We start from the raw sequence: 14493 nt of genomic DNA, 5'->3' as shown, positions 1-14493 counted from the left end.
TCTGGGAGTTTAAGTCCACAAGTCTTAAAGTTGCCAAGGTTGGAGACCCCTGGTCTTGACTGCTCTCACTATTGTCTCACTACATGTAGAAATTACTTGTTTCTTTTGCAGCTTTGTCTACAATTTTACAGTATAACCCATTAGTAACCTTATTCAACTCCCGTCTGAATTGTAATACAGGTTGGGTAGCACAAGTGAAATAGTTTTGGTTTAGAAAAAAGGTCCTCACCTGACTTTGCAACCTCCAAAACCTCCCCCTACACTATGCAATATACAGTATGGCCCATGCATGCCATCACTGAAAAGGAGGAACCTTCCCAAAACTCAAGGTGAAGTTTCCTAACAGTTTTTCTCAGGCTCTTCTTATATTCTTGCATCTGTCTTCTGTAACAGCAGGCTGATATTCATTCTTTTAGTCTACCCACTGCAGAGACACCCTATAGGTAATTTCTCAACTGAGGTGAGTAACCTAACCTAAAGTTCATTAGTGAAAAATGTATTTACTCGTCTTAACTGAATTTTGAGGAAATCTCTGCTTATGGAAGTTGTTTCTTCTCTGGTTTTGTGCTTAAAACATATGAGAAAAAATCCACTCTTTCAATCTGCCTCTACTTTGTTACAGCCCATTAGCAACTTTGATCAACTCCTCTATGAACTACAAAGCAATTTCATCCATCAGGGAAACCTCATGCTGGAGTGGAAGAATGGAAGGAAATAGACAAGAGATGTCTGCTTTTGTTATCACATAAACAATTCTTCTTCTAAATTTTATCTGCTGCTTTATTGATACTTTGAACCATGTGTTATAGTATTTATATGGTTCCTTACAATTTTCTTATGCAATTATGCTGTTTGTTTTATCTCTGATGGTATATTTTTAATTTTTGAAAATATTCCAGTTCCTGCAATGGAATAGCTTTTTAAAGTTCACAAATCAGGCAAACAGACAGGCAGGCAGGTTGGTTAGCTACCTCTCAAGTAATTATCAAGGCTTCTAGATTCAATGGCTAAAACACTTGACTATGCTAAGCGTTTACAGAGGTTTTGTACATGATGACTGTTTTTCTAGTAGCAACCAACATTTTTTTTAAAAAATATCTTCAAAATAACCAAACTACACAGCTTTATATATTTGCAGGCCTTGAAATATATTGTATAATTCATATGTAGCATATATTTCAATATACAAGATGTACATTGGCAACGATGACATGCAGTTTCTTGTCCCAATGCCTAGAAAAGTAAGCCACATGCTGAGATAACCATATAACAGCCTTTCTCAGTTTGCTGTGCTTCCTGTCCAATAGATTACAACTCCTGGCTTGACAGTATACCTCAAGGCAGTAGGCTTGGCTGGGGAAAACAGTTAATGTCGCATCCACTATTCAAGACTACTGTGGAAAAGAGGATTTCTCTTCCATCTCCTATTACGTTAATCTAAACAGCCCCCCCTGTGTAAATATACTAAATGCTTTCTCTTCAAGTTACTCTTTTCAGTCTCTGGCTTTACTTGCTTAATTTGCCCAAAACTTTGCTCACCAGTTTTCTCAACAGAAAAGATTATTTTAAAACAAGGAGCATTTAAGCCTCTTCTGTGGCCACCAAAGAATCCTGGTTGCATTCCTTTTTATAGCAGATTTGTTCCTCCTGAATAAGAACAACACAGTAAGGCAGGGATTTGACAGCAGAGAACCATGGCTTACTAGAACTCTTACATCCCGGCTGCTCAAAATTATTCATGCTGTCTTTAAGACTCAATTCAAATGTTCCATTTTTTTAAACTTTTATTAAAAGAAGATTTTATAAAGATTTAAAAAACTACAGAAACATAGAAGAATAGGAAAAGATTATAAAAGAACAAATAAAAAATGAACGAAGAAAGAAAAGAAAAATATCTAAAGCAGCGTCTTTCAATCTTCTTTGCAGCTATTACAAACGTAGCAATCACCATCTATCTGTTGTTACATTACAATGGACATAGTTTTTTTTTTATTTGATCAACTTGGCATCCGGCTCTAAATGTGTTTCATGGGTTCTAACCTGAGTGATAAGACTCTTGAGTTCAGTTCTCTCCATTTCCCAGGTAGCTTTGGCTTTGGCAAACTGTTGCTGCAGTTCATTCATGCCTCTCCTCTCTTCCCGTAGTTCTGTGCATAGCTCCTTCAAGATCACCTTCATATCTGACAAGGTCTTGGTATATTCATGAGGCTAAAAAAAAAAATACAAAAAGGAAAAAAATACGATGTTCATGTTATATTGTGCAATATAAAGAACGAGTTACCAAACTATATCAGTTTCAGAAAGGATTCTGAAGGCACAGCATGCCAAAAGAAATGTTGAAGTGCAGTGAGGTATGATGTTGGACTAAGACCAAAGTGCCCCAAATTCAAATTTGCTTTGACTAAATCATTCTCTCTCAACTAACCTATTTAACTATTCAAGGAAAGAGACACTCTTTACCATTATAAATTCTTTAAAGACAGAGTGGGCTATAAATATAAAACCAGTTTTTAAACATAGTAGGGAAAACCTGCATGGCATATTTTATGCAATTTATTCATTTTTTTGATTCTGATTTTCTTTACAGCAATTATAAGTACCAATAAAAATTACCTCTTACTCTATAAGAATTTTTTTTCCTATTATCTAGTTTTTCCAATCATCAAAACCATAATTTTAAGTTCATTTTCTTCTGTTTTGCGCAAAAAAAAATCTATAAGGGTTTTCCCATCATTAATAAACAAAAATGTTCCTTCTCTTTAATTAAGGACATCGATTTAGCCATCTCTGCATGTTTCATCATCTTTACCAACCATTCCTTCATTGTGGCTAGTGTTGAATTTTTCCACTTTTTTACATATAATAATATTGATGCAGCCATATAAAAACAAAGTTCCATGGTTTTGTTCCAGCTATTTGTTCATCAATCCCAAAAGAAAAGCCTCTGATTTCAATTGTATATTAATTTTTCAGTTCCTCTAAATTAGTGCATGTATTTGTATCAGACTCAAAGTGTTCAAAATCATACATTATTTTGTCTACTTTAAATATTTATAATAATTGTATGCAAGAAATCCATTGACTAGTATATCCATCTGCTACCAAATCTCCCCTTAATTTTTTTACAGCCTCCTTAAAGAATTCTAATATCTCATAATGTTAACTGTTTGTGTTTACTTATCATTTCTCCTCTATAAAATGCTTCTTGTACAGAAAGCCATAAAGGAGTTTTAGGCAGCACTTAGATTTGTATTTATATCAATATGGCATGTCTGAAAAAATGATTTTTAATATCTACATTAACCTTAGCTTTGTTATGCTACAAATATCCCTGTCACTCAAATCTGAGATCATGCCTTTCTAATTCCAAAGGCCTTCTATTTCTCAGCAATGCCCTCTCTTTCATCCAAACTAAACAACAAGATACAAAATATAATTTAAAATCAGGTAGATCCAATCCTCCTCTTTCCTTTGCATCTTGTAGCAGCTTACATTTAACTCATGGTTTTTCCCCCCTTGCCATAAAAATTTCAACACCCACCATCAAACTGTTGTTTTCTTATAAATCTGAACACTCATGCTTAAATAATATACATTCAAATTTGCAAAAAAGATGTTGTGTTTGTACTATGTAGAGGCTGAGCCAGCTTATATTCATTTAGAGGTTCACTAAAATATCCAATGTAACCAAAAGTGCCTAAACGTTTGAATGCAACTTTATATGGGCTGTCTATCTTTTTGACTGGAGATGTCAAGACTGAAAATTGGACCATCAGAATGTCACAAATGTACTCTATCTCTACCATCACATTGTTACCAACATCCCATGTAATTATTATACAATTTTCAGTTGTCTGAATCATATGCAGAATGCGCACTGCCTCCTATGCATTTGGGTATGAATGGAGATATAGGAAGGATGAAATACATAAGACCCACTCAAAGCATTCCATAGAAACAGATGTTTATTTTGATAATTTGCAATTTATGGAATGAAGACTTCTAAGGCAACACAAGAGATATTTTTTCAAAACACAGAGGGGTTCCAAAAACATTTGAACTGGATCAAATGATGGCACTCAACTACAAAGTGCAAAAAAGGTATGAGAAGCTAATTATCGGGAACTTGCCAAGCCTTGCTGTGACTTATAGAGATAAATGGGAATGGCACATTACATACGGTAATATGCACAGAAGACACTGTATTTCACTGTTTCTGAGATCTGAGAACAATTCAAAACTAAGCTGCCAAGCTAAACTTTGAGTTTGTAGATATACATGGGTACTGAATGCATATGTGAATGAAGCTGTTGGTTCAGAAAGAAAACAATGAAAGATGAAAACAAGGCAGATTTATATATTCCTGAATCTCTAGACAAAAAAGAACAAGTAGCAGCAGAGGGGTGAGGCAAGCCCTCTACACCTTCACTGTGTCACTCCTCAGCTGCAACTTTTCTTTCCACAAATGCTTCTGCAGATTTTTTCATCATATCCCAGATGGGAAGAGAACATTATTATGGGCTAGGCTGCTTTGAACATAGTTTACATCTGAATGGGTCAACCCCTCAGCAAAAGCATAGAGTTTGTGATGATATGAAAGTTTTGTGTGGGTGCCAGGAACAAAACTATTACATCACTTCAGACAGCATATTTTTCAGTCAGCTCAGCTCATGCATTCAAATTCAGAGAAGTACCAAACAATTAGTATTTAAGAGGGACACAAGTTCTATACAGAATGGATTCCTTATTCCATTGGACTCCTATTCCATCTTACCATGTTCTGAGACCAAAGATCTCCAGTGTATGTCTTATTATCTGCTTGCTGCTGTGGGCTTAATTCTTCTTCTTCAATCAGCAAATATAGTTCTTTCATGCTATTCACCTAAAAAAAAAAAAAAAAAGCAAACAGTGAGCCTATCGAAACTAAATTGCCAGCTTTGTTGTCTGAAAACAACCTGCTAGTACAGCGCCTACTGGGCCCTTCAAGCAGAGGTGACAGGTTGAGAACTGTCAACAGGCCAAACCAATCACTCAAAGTGGGATGCTACAATAAGCAGCAGCCACACAGAGATGTTTCCATGCCATGTCATAACAACTATGTTCGGTATCGCTCTTTCACTCATGTTTCTGTACCAGGCACCTTTCTAGACCTTTGTGCCTGGAAAGAATCATCCTTTGGGACTTCACAGTAAACTGGCATATAAAGAAACTGTTGTTGTCAAGCCTGAAATTTTTCAGCTGCTCACAAACTATGCATTCTATTTCAATTAACATGAATATGTTGCTTTGATAATGATGAGAGAATGTTTTGTTCATCTAATGTGGCCTTGCTTCTCCTTACATCCAGAGCCAAGACTCCTCAATAAAACCTTATCAGTCAGGTAAAATAATTCCTTCTCCATCCAGTGTTGAAGATAAGATGGAGGTGGGCAAAAATGAGGCTAACAGGATGTAAAGAAGGTTAGAGATGCTACTACAGAGTTATTTTTACAGCAGCATGCTTTCTCCATTCATGAAAAAGCCTCGTTGCAGATTAATTCCCATACCATAATTTAATAAACTAAAAATGCATACTTAAGTCTCCACATGCTTTTTATGTCAGTACTACTGGCTTTGTTGATGAGCTGTAGTTTTACAGTGTATCAAAGACCATAAATGCCCCATTTTTAGAGGAGGATAAATAGAATGTATGTTCTAGCCAAAGTTGACTTGACATATACATGAAGAATTTAAACAATGCTGATTTAAGCCTTGCATCTCAATTGCCGACCTTCACCAAGATATGGTATTGAGAAAATTATCTAATGCCAAAAGCTAGATAATAACTCTTGCCTTCAAAGAGTGAAGGACTTGAAAAAAGATAAAAAGGAATGGATATAAGGCCATTTCTTGCATGTTTGACAGAGCCTAAATTATGATAGCAGCCAACCTTGTCTTAAAAAGATAGAAGATACTAACAAAAAGTACACTGAAGGCAAATGTCCCAGTTATCTTTGTTAACGTCAATTGAAGATTTTAATTACATAGATGTGGAAGTTCATGGTCAAACATTACTATACCTCCAAGAAATCACTGCATTGATTTTGCAAGGATTTCCCTTGCCTCCAATGCTTCAGAAACCACTTGAGCTTCATAAAAAGAAGCAGGAAATTCTGCTTGAACTGTTGGGATTCTTGTACCAGAAGGTTCTTCTCCTGGCTCCAAAACTTCTGCTCCAACCTCCTCTGAAGGTTCAGGCTCTGCAGCTCAAATTCTCTCCTCAGGAGGGCCTTCTGGTGATCATCCTTTAGCTGATGAAACACGGGAAGAAACTGAGAACATTATACAACAGGGTGAGGTGGGGTGGGGGGTACCAACAAAACCAGTTCACATTTAATCAAAGGAAGCAAGAGTGCGGACAAGAAAAATCTAATGTATGGGAGGCATGAATATTTTCTTCTCTTTCACTAATGTTTTCTTTTTTAAAATATTTGAACTGTTTGGTACAGAAAAAAAAAATGATAAAAGCATATGGGAACAAAATATAGTGAGAGGAATTTCAACTATGAAAAATATTCTGGGTAGTGTTGTTCAGAATAATGCTGGTTTGGGAGAAAGAAATAACCAAAGGTTTCAGACATCAGTCCACCTGTTTGGAAGCATCCAGAGTGTCATTCCACAAATTCTGGTTACCCCTGACAATAGGTAAGTATTACTGTACGTTTGCTATATACTGATTCATTTCCAACATCCAGAGACACCAACTAAAAGCATTTGCTTATTCGTTGGCAACCGGAGGGGGCAGAACAGAATTATTCTGTGCTTGCATCCAACTGCAAAATGGTTGAAGCAGCACAAGGGATAAGTTTGCACCAGTGCTCTCTTCTATGTTTGCTGCAAGCTCTTCTTGCATCCCAGAAGATGACTCCAAACAAATCCCACTAACCTGGCAGACTTTCTGTGTGAAGTTCTCTGCTTCCTCTTTCCTCAGCTGCCTTTCTTGGCAAAGTTGTTCCTGTAGGCCCCTCAAACTCTCATTAGCTTCAGAAAGAACAAGCTGCAGTTCCTTGATCTGCAAGAAGGGTATAACAGCCAATAGTCAGAGGAGGTATCATGACAAACCCCAAAATCGAACCATTTTGTTATTATCTTTGTATTCAACTTAACCCCAATAACTCTATGCTACTTGGGAGAAGATACAAAAAAAAAACAACTCTGTATATGATATAGTAGAAACAACATTTGCATTTTTTGTATCTTTGTGACAAATCTTTGCAATGAGGTGTCTGTGCCCATGCATTAATGTAATAATTGCTACACATGAGAACTCCAGAAAGTAACATAAAAGGAAGAACCCTGGAAAAACTGTCAGCAATGGCCTCATGGGCTCAATTTATTGCATATTGTAATCCTGCAACTGAAACCTTCCAAATTGCAATTTTGCACAAGAAACCAGCATATCTTCCTTCAAATCCTTTCTATTTTATACTTCATTTTTCCTCAATATGGTGTTCTCCCAATGTAGTTATGCTGGCTCGAACACCATGATCTGAAGCCAACAAAGTGACGCAACCCATCAAATAGAATGGACATCAGACTGAATTATTTTGCTATTAGCAAACTTAATGTACCGCTGATTACTGAGATCTCTGGAAGGTTAGTATCTACATATTCCAATTTGGCTTTTCCCAAAGGTTTAGCAGAAATGAAAATGCAAAGGTGGATGAATGAGAACATTACTTTTATTTTTTTCCCTCTTTTATATAATTAACTGATGTTTTCCCAGCTAAGTAACTCTTTCCAGAGTCCCCAGCCAACCATCCTCTCTTCCTTTAGGAACATCGCCACGTACCTCAGACACGTAAGAATCCTTCTCTTCTCGTTGGTATGTCTTGTAGCTCCGGTCAAGTCCCATGTTGGCTTCTGAATTGATGGTGGCAGTGTTGCTGCTGCTACTGCGATACAGATCAGAGGGCCTGCTCTCCCCGACATCCCAGTCTGGGGCCTCCCTAAAGTCAGACTGCTGCATGCATGGGCAAGTTAATGAGAACAAACCAAAAGAATAGAAAAGAAAAGAAAGAACAAAAACAAAACAAATGGGTCTCAGGAACAATAAAGAGAGCTACAAGACAACAAAAAGGATGAAGAGGAAAAGGAGCTTCACTACTGTGGCAGAAGATAAAGTGGAAAATAAAAGGAGACACAAAATGAGCAGACACGTGGGCTGGATTGTTTGGGGAGGGGAAAAAGAGAGAGAGGGAAAAAATGTGCAAACACCAGTTATGGTGCCATGCAGTGCTAGGGGTGAGGGTGCGGCTAGCTGGAATAACGGAGGGGGCCAGTGCATGCACAAAAATAGAACTCTGAAAATTTGGAGTGTGCTTCAGGAGGTTGCAATCCAGCCATTCTCCCAAACCATTTCCCACAAGAGCCAAGGCATTTCATATCCAGCTTGGGTCACTACATTTTCTCTTGATACAACAGGGTCCAATCTACAAGTCTGAATAGTCCTAAGTAGGTAATTATCTTAGTCCAGACAAACACAGAGTTTGTCTGCAGAGGTGAAGTTTCAAGCATACTTCCATCCCTCCATTTTAAATGGGGAAAATGCATGCATCTGACAAATACTCAAATTATATTCACTATATGGCAAAGGTATCTCAGTAAACCTCTGCAAAATTACTGTGTCAGACAAAATCCTTGGAAGCTGATGTTTTCTCTTATTGCATTGACTTTGGAGAATTACTTTAAATGGGTACATTCCATTCCATGGCAAATCTATCAATATGCGGAAATGATTTGGAAAGGTCATGGCACATGATCTTGATTATCTTGTAATGTAATCCTCTTCTGGCAGGGTTATGATTTCATTTTTTCTGCCCTACATATGGACTAGATTTGGGTTGGGGTTACAATATATTATGGATTTGTCTAGGCAGTCTCCTGTCCCATGCACACTCTGCTAAACCAGAGTCCTATCTTGTTAGTGGCCTCAGTTCCATGCAGTGAACTAGTTGTTAGTTTGTCATTTCACTCTGAGAAAGTAGAAAAAGGAAGTTACATTAACAGGGTCAGGTTCTGGTTGGTTAAGGCAAGAAAAAACAGTACTGTACAGCAAATAAAGCAATCATAACTGCAAGGGAGTCACTGTCAACAACTCAGAGAAACCCTCACCTGGAATTCAGCACCGTGACTTTTTCGAAGAGCTTCTTTGGTGGAGTCCTGGGAGCTGGAACCCGGTAGGGAATCCTGCTGATCTTTCAAGTAGCCACCAATATGGTCCACTTTTTTCATAAAGGTGTTTAGCTCCTGTTGCAGGACTCCAAGCCGCATCAAAATAGCATTGATCAGCTTAGAGTCTGTAGTATTCTCATTGTCCATTGCCTCACTCAGAACTAACTGTGGACAGTCATTGTCCATGCAAAGTTTGAGGTTAGAGGTAAAGCCATTGGCATCAGAAATCAGGACATCGATAGCTTTGCTGACAAGAGCAGCCTGATCTCGGATGTCAAGGAGGGACTCAAAGTCTTTATATTTGAAAAGCTGGTTGGGGCTGCTTTCGTGAGTTTTGCTGAAGCCATTGCTAGGTATTTTCTCCTTTGCATCATTTTCTCCCCCATTAGGAATTTCTTTCCAAAGCGAGGTTGGGATGCACAAGGCAGAATCACCAGCTTCAGCATCTGTCTCCAGCATGGGCCGGGTGGTATGGCAAGAGGCAAGGTCACAACGTTGCAAGTTGGAGAGTAGCACACGGTTCTCATACTGTAGCTTCTTAACTTTGCCACTAAGCTCACTGATTTGGACCTTGGCAGTGGCCAGTTCTTCTTGAGAAGTCTCGCTGATCACTGAACAGCTGTCCTCAGATAAAGTGATATCCAGATCATGATCTGACTTGTACTTATTGAGCTCATTCATGAGGAGCTTATTCTGTTCTTCCAGCTCCATCAATGAACGTCTCAACAGGTCTGCCTCTTCTTCCACAAACTGCAAGTGCCGCCTGAGTTCTGCCACACTCTCCCCAGAGTCTCCATTGTTTGTCATGGAGAAAGCCAACTGGATATCTTGTCCCAAAAGGTCTTTATCTCCCTGCCCCTTCATGTCATCCATCTCTGCCCTCAGTCCTCGATTTTCAACCTCAAGCTCCACTATTCTACGGCTCAGAATATTGGCTTCTTCTTCAACAAGTCTCAAGTGGACCTTTAATTCGGCTTCTCTGGAGTGAGGTGAATCAGCCAACTCTTCTATGGAGAGAGAGCTTTCCAGGTCCCCATACAAGGACTGGTATTTTGTCAGCTCATCCTTCATACTGTCATTCTCTTTGGCTAACTTGGATAGCTTTTTACACATTAGAGCAGATTCCTCCTTAGCAAAATGCAACTGACATTTGAGATCTGCATTGTCTTCCTAGGATCAAAAAAAGAAATGGTGCAAGCATTACCAAAAGAAAATGATACTTTTAACAAATCACTGTATATTAGAAAGACTATTGCTCTTTCGTGGCAGTATGATTAACACGGACATACTTCAATAATTTATTATATTGATAAATTATCAATATTATAAATTATATTGATACTGAAAAGCCAAAGTTGGGGTTGCTGTTTGAGAACTGGAAGTTTTCATGAAACCTAAACAAATCAGTTCCTCTTGAATAACATTTTTATTTTCCCTCGAGGAACATTATCTCATTAAAAGTGACCGTTAGACCGTTATAAAATTAGTTCATTTCCTGCCTACATAACTCATGGAATGAAAGCTCTAAGAAAACCCTCAGAAGAAAAGAATGTCTCCAGTAAGCATTGAAACCTTCTTTCCAGATGTCCAATACACTATGAGCATTCAGTTACAACTGACGGCTTAATGTTGCATCAGCCAGAATTGGAAAAAGGCAACTATTCTTCAATTCTTAACATGTACTGCATTGTTGCATTATCCTTACAAAAATTCTATGCACCAGATTCAAACATAGCATAAATTGGAGGAAGGAGGAATAGAAATTCACTAAAGATCAAAAAACTCTTCCTTTTATCCTTTGAGGCAAGCCAGTAGTTATGTTTCCTTGGAATTATGAGCATATTCTACAAACTGTGTTCAATAAATGCCTCCATGTCAGAGCAGATCTTTGCTTCTGGATCTGATTGTTCAAATGCTGGATATCTCTTTAAAGAGTTCAAATATCAAGAGATTTCAGCAAAAAGACACAAAGCTACTCTCCTCAGTTTTTTTGTTCTTCCTTTATTTATTTGAATTTATTAGTTCCCAATTCCAATGGAGTCTTTTTAATACTGAAATGAAACACTGAGCTACCTTTAGGAATCAGGCTAAAGTAATGGAGTTAATCAGGGGAATTAGCTTTTTTTCTTCACTAGGGAAATAGATTCTGAGATGCTTAATGTTTGACCTCTGGGGAACATAGTTGATACTGTGATGACATAACATCAACTGGGAAGGGGTCTGAAGGTTTTTCACTCCATCACATCATTGTTGGAGTTTGGGATTGTTAAAAAATAAAATAGATGATAACACTCCTTGCTAAGAAAACTACATGAATGTGTCAAATTTAAATGGTGCAATCTTTGGGGGCTGCATCATATAAAACTTCCAAATACTGTTCAAGGGAAGCCCCGTGAGGTGATTAGAACATGGGTGACTATAAGCAGGGCCTATTAATCCAGGAACAGGCATAACTGGCACACAAGACAAAGCTATGCAAAGGCCTTCCTAGCCACAGCTGCCCCCTCTGCTCATGGGACAAGAGTCATAAGCCTAGGAGGACCCCAAGATTGTGTACTGTGTCTGCCTGGGGTCATGCAATTCCACCCAGCACCAAAGACTATATTCCTGGAAGTCCCCAAACACAAAGCTAGTCAATCTTGCCAGAGTTCAGCTGAAGCTTTTTTTCCTCTCCCATCCAGACATTTACAGCCTCCAGGCATTAAGATAAGATATTCATGGCATTGTTTAATTCACCAGGGTTAGAAATATATAATTGGGCATCATCAGCATACTGATGATACCTTTGTCCCATGTGGTGACCTCATGCAGATGTTGAAAAGGAGAAGAGAAAGCACTGATCACTGTGGCGGCACATATCAGCTACAGGTAAGACTTCTGCTCTCCTTCCCAATTATTACTGACTAGAATTGAGCCTAAAGGAAAGAAATAAACCAATACAATACTATGCCACCTACCCCCAACCCTCTCTGAGCCAATCCAGAAAGGTACCATGGTCAATGGCATCAAAAACCACTGAGGGGTCAAGTAGGGCAAGGTTGGATGCACTACCCCATCGCACCCATGCAGAATTCATCTAAAGCAGGGGTCAGCAATCTGTGGCTCTGGAGCTGCATACGGCTGTTTCATCCCTCTGCTGCAGCTCCCTGTCGCCAGTCAGCTCCACAATTGATAGGGCTTTCAGTTAGGACAGGTAGAGAAAAAAGAGACATTGGGCTAGGAGGAGACTCTATGGTGGGGGAATATGGTTGGCTCCAGAACTGAACAGGGGGCTCCTTGTTAGGACCGTTGTGGCTCTTTGAGTATTTAAGGTTGCCTACCCCGATCTAAAGGAACAATCAATGCTATTTCTGTCCGATATCCCAGTCTGAATTCTAACTGAAGAGTCCAGATAATCTGTCATGATAATTTGTGGCCACATTCATGTAGTTTGTTTGATAGCAATATGGAAATGGTTGAATACTTCCTTCTTCTAGGACATTTTTTCCTACTGCCACACCATAACTTTGCACGATCTCAGAGCTACCCTATTTGACTTTATAGATCAGCCAAGGATGGCTGTGTGCACCAAATCATGCTGAAAATCATGCAACCAGCACTTCAATCTACGTACAACAAATTTAGATGATAACGGATTTAGCTTGGGGAATAAATCACTAGCTGACATCAACTGTGCTCAATCAGAAGACTCAGTTCCTCTATAAAAGTAACACATATTCTTCTGAATATGGATCTCAATTTGAAATATGCTGTAATAGGACATTTGGAAACTCTTACCAAGGTTATTAAAAATCAAAGACCCAGCAGTATGCAGAATCAGGTTTCAACCTTATTTAAGCTTGAAGTAAAATGTGTTTGGGGAATATATTACTTTTTTTTCTTTTGACAGCATTGTTTATTCAAAGCTTATATTATTCTAGATAAGCATACAACCCATGGAAACTTACATTTTAAAAAATCCCAAACAATAGTAAAACTATACCATAGGAAAAAAAAGAGTATAATAAATCAGTTAAGGACAATACTTCTATAAGCATAACTTTACATTTATTTCAATAGGTCCTAATCTCCCTTTTCTTATATTCATATATCTACTTAACCATTCAATATATATTCAAATGTTCAACCACTTGAGCCCTGATTATGACTTTAAAAATAGAGTAAACATCATTTTAGAAATTAAGAAAATTACAGAGCATTTTAACTGAGTTCAGTTCAGTTCTACAGGTTATCCAAATTTCCATTCTATATTCAAAGATCAGAATCTATCCTTCTGGCTATAAGAGAGGACTGTTCAAATTTACCTTCTAAACCAGGGGTGTCCAAACTTAGCAACTTTAAGACTTGTGGACAACTCCCAGAATTGTCCACAAGCAAAGCTGGCTGAGGAATTCTGAGAATTGAAGTCCACAAGTCTTAAAGTTGCCAAGTTTGGACACCCCTGTTCTAAACCATCATGCAGATGAGAATAAAGGACTCTCTCATCAAAGATTCTTGTATTTTCCTAAAAGGGTCATTTTAATTTCATTTAACATTCAAGAGACCAACAATGTAAACTGACAGAACGAGAACACTGGGAATGCAAAACAGAATGATTCCAGTCTCGTTAATATAATCCTGGTAACTGAAGTGCAATATAGGTTATTCTAGCCTGCAAAGGACACATCTGTTTTTTCTGGTTCTCTGATCAACACATGGGTATAATGCAAAATTACATAACTGCCCTAAATCATGAAAATATCTCAGTTTCAACAGAAGCATCTATGTTTTTCCAGCTATTGATCAAACAAAGGATTGCAACCAGAATAGGACATCAATTTTGGCCTTAGGGAGAGAGTATAAACTCAATTTAAAAATTAGTCCAGCTCAATGCAATGAACTGGAATCCTACTTCCTTTGTATCACTGCATCTTTCTGGTGATGCAATTGTTCACGGAGGATTTGAACAATAGATTCCTGATATTACAGAGCTATTCATGGTCAGTCAATGCCATGCAGAGCATGTAAACATTAACACTAAGACCATCAAACCTACATTCTATTAAAAGATGTGGTTGGGCTGCTTTTAAATAGCAATGAAACAAAATCAAAAAGTATTATTGCCCCATAATTTCAACATAAGCTTTGTTCCTTTGCAATCTAGTATCAGCTATATCAACATATAGGTCAGTGATAGCTAACAATTTTGCTGTCGCGTGCCAAAAGCGGGGAGAGTGCGGGAGGGGTCACCCACGCGTGTGCCCACACCCATAATTCAATGCCCCGCCACACCACCTCTCC

At 38.2% G+C, this 14493-nt stretch overlaps 1 protein-coding gene across 3 annotated transcripts in view; it reads right to left on the bottom strand.

Annotated features, from left to right (window-relative positions):
- SOGA1 (suppressor of glucose, autophagy associated 1) overlaps window positions 1–14493 on the bottom strand; it is an 82553-nt gene that overhangs the window by 14274 nt on the left and 53786 nt on the right. The window contains exons 5-10 of one of the 3 annotated variants that reach the window (XM_058176131.1): window positions 9154–10383; window positions 7832–7999; window positions 6926–7051; window positions 6060–6311; window positions 4775–4882; window positions 2041–2208 (exon numbers count right to left, since the gene is read on the bottom strand). In XM_058176131.1, the coding sequence (XP_058032114.1) occupies window positions 2041–2208; window positions 4775–4882; window positions 6060–6311; window positions 6926–7051; window positions 7832–7999; window positions 9154–10383 (2052 nt within the window). Of the gene's footprint in view, window positions 1–2040; window positions 2209–4774; window positions 4883–6059; window positions 6312–6925; window positions 7052–7831; window positions 8003–9153; window positions 10384–14493 lie in introns of all 3 variants that reach the window. The other 2 variants (XM_058176129.1, XM_058176132.1) reach the window with 2 other exon arrangements.

The sequence above is a fragment of the Ahaetulla prasina genome, chromosome 3, assembly GCF_028640845.1.
Source record: "Ahaetulla prasina isolate Xishuangbanna chromosome 3, ASM2864084v1, whole genome shotgun sequence".
NCBI classification, from domain to species: domain Eukaryota; kingdom Metazoa; phylum Chordata; class Lepidosauria; order Squamata; family Colubridae; genus Ahaetulla; species Ahaetulla prasina.
The sequence above is the reverse complement of the archived record's forward strand: the minus strand, read 5'-3'. Positions and strand labels throughout refer to the sequence as shown.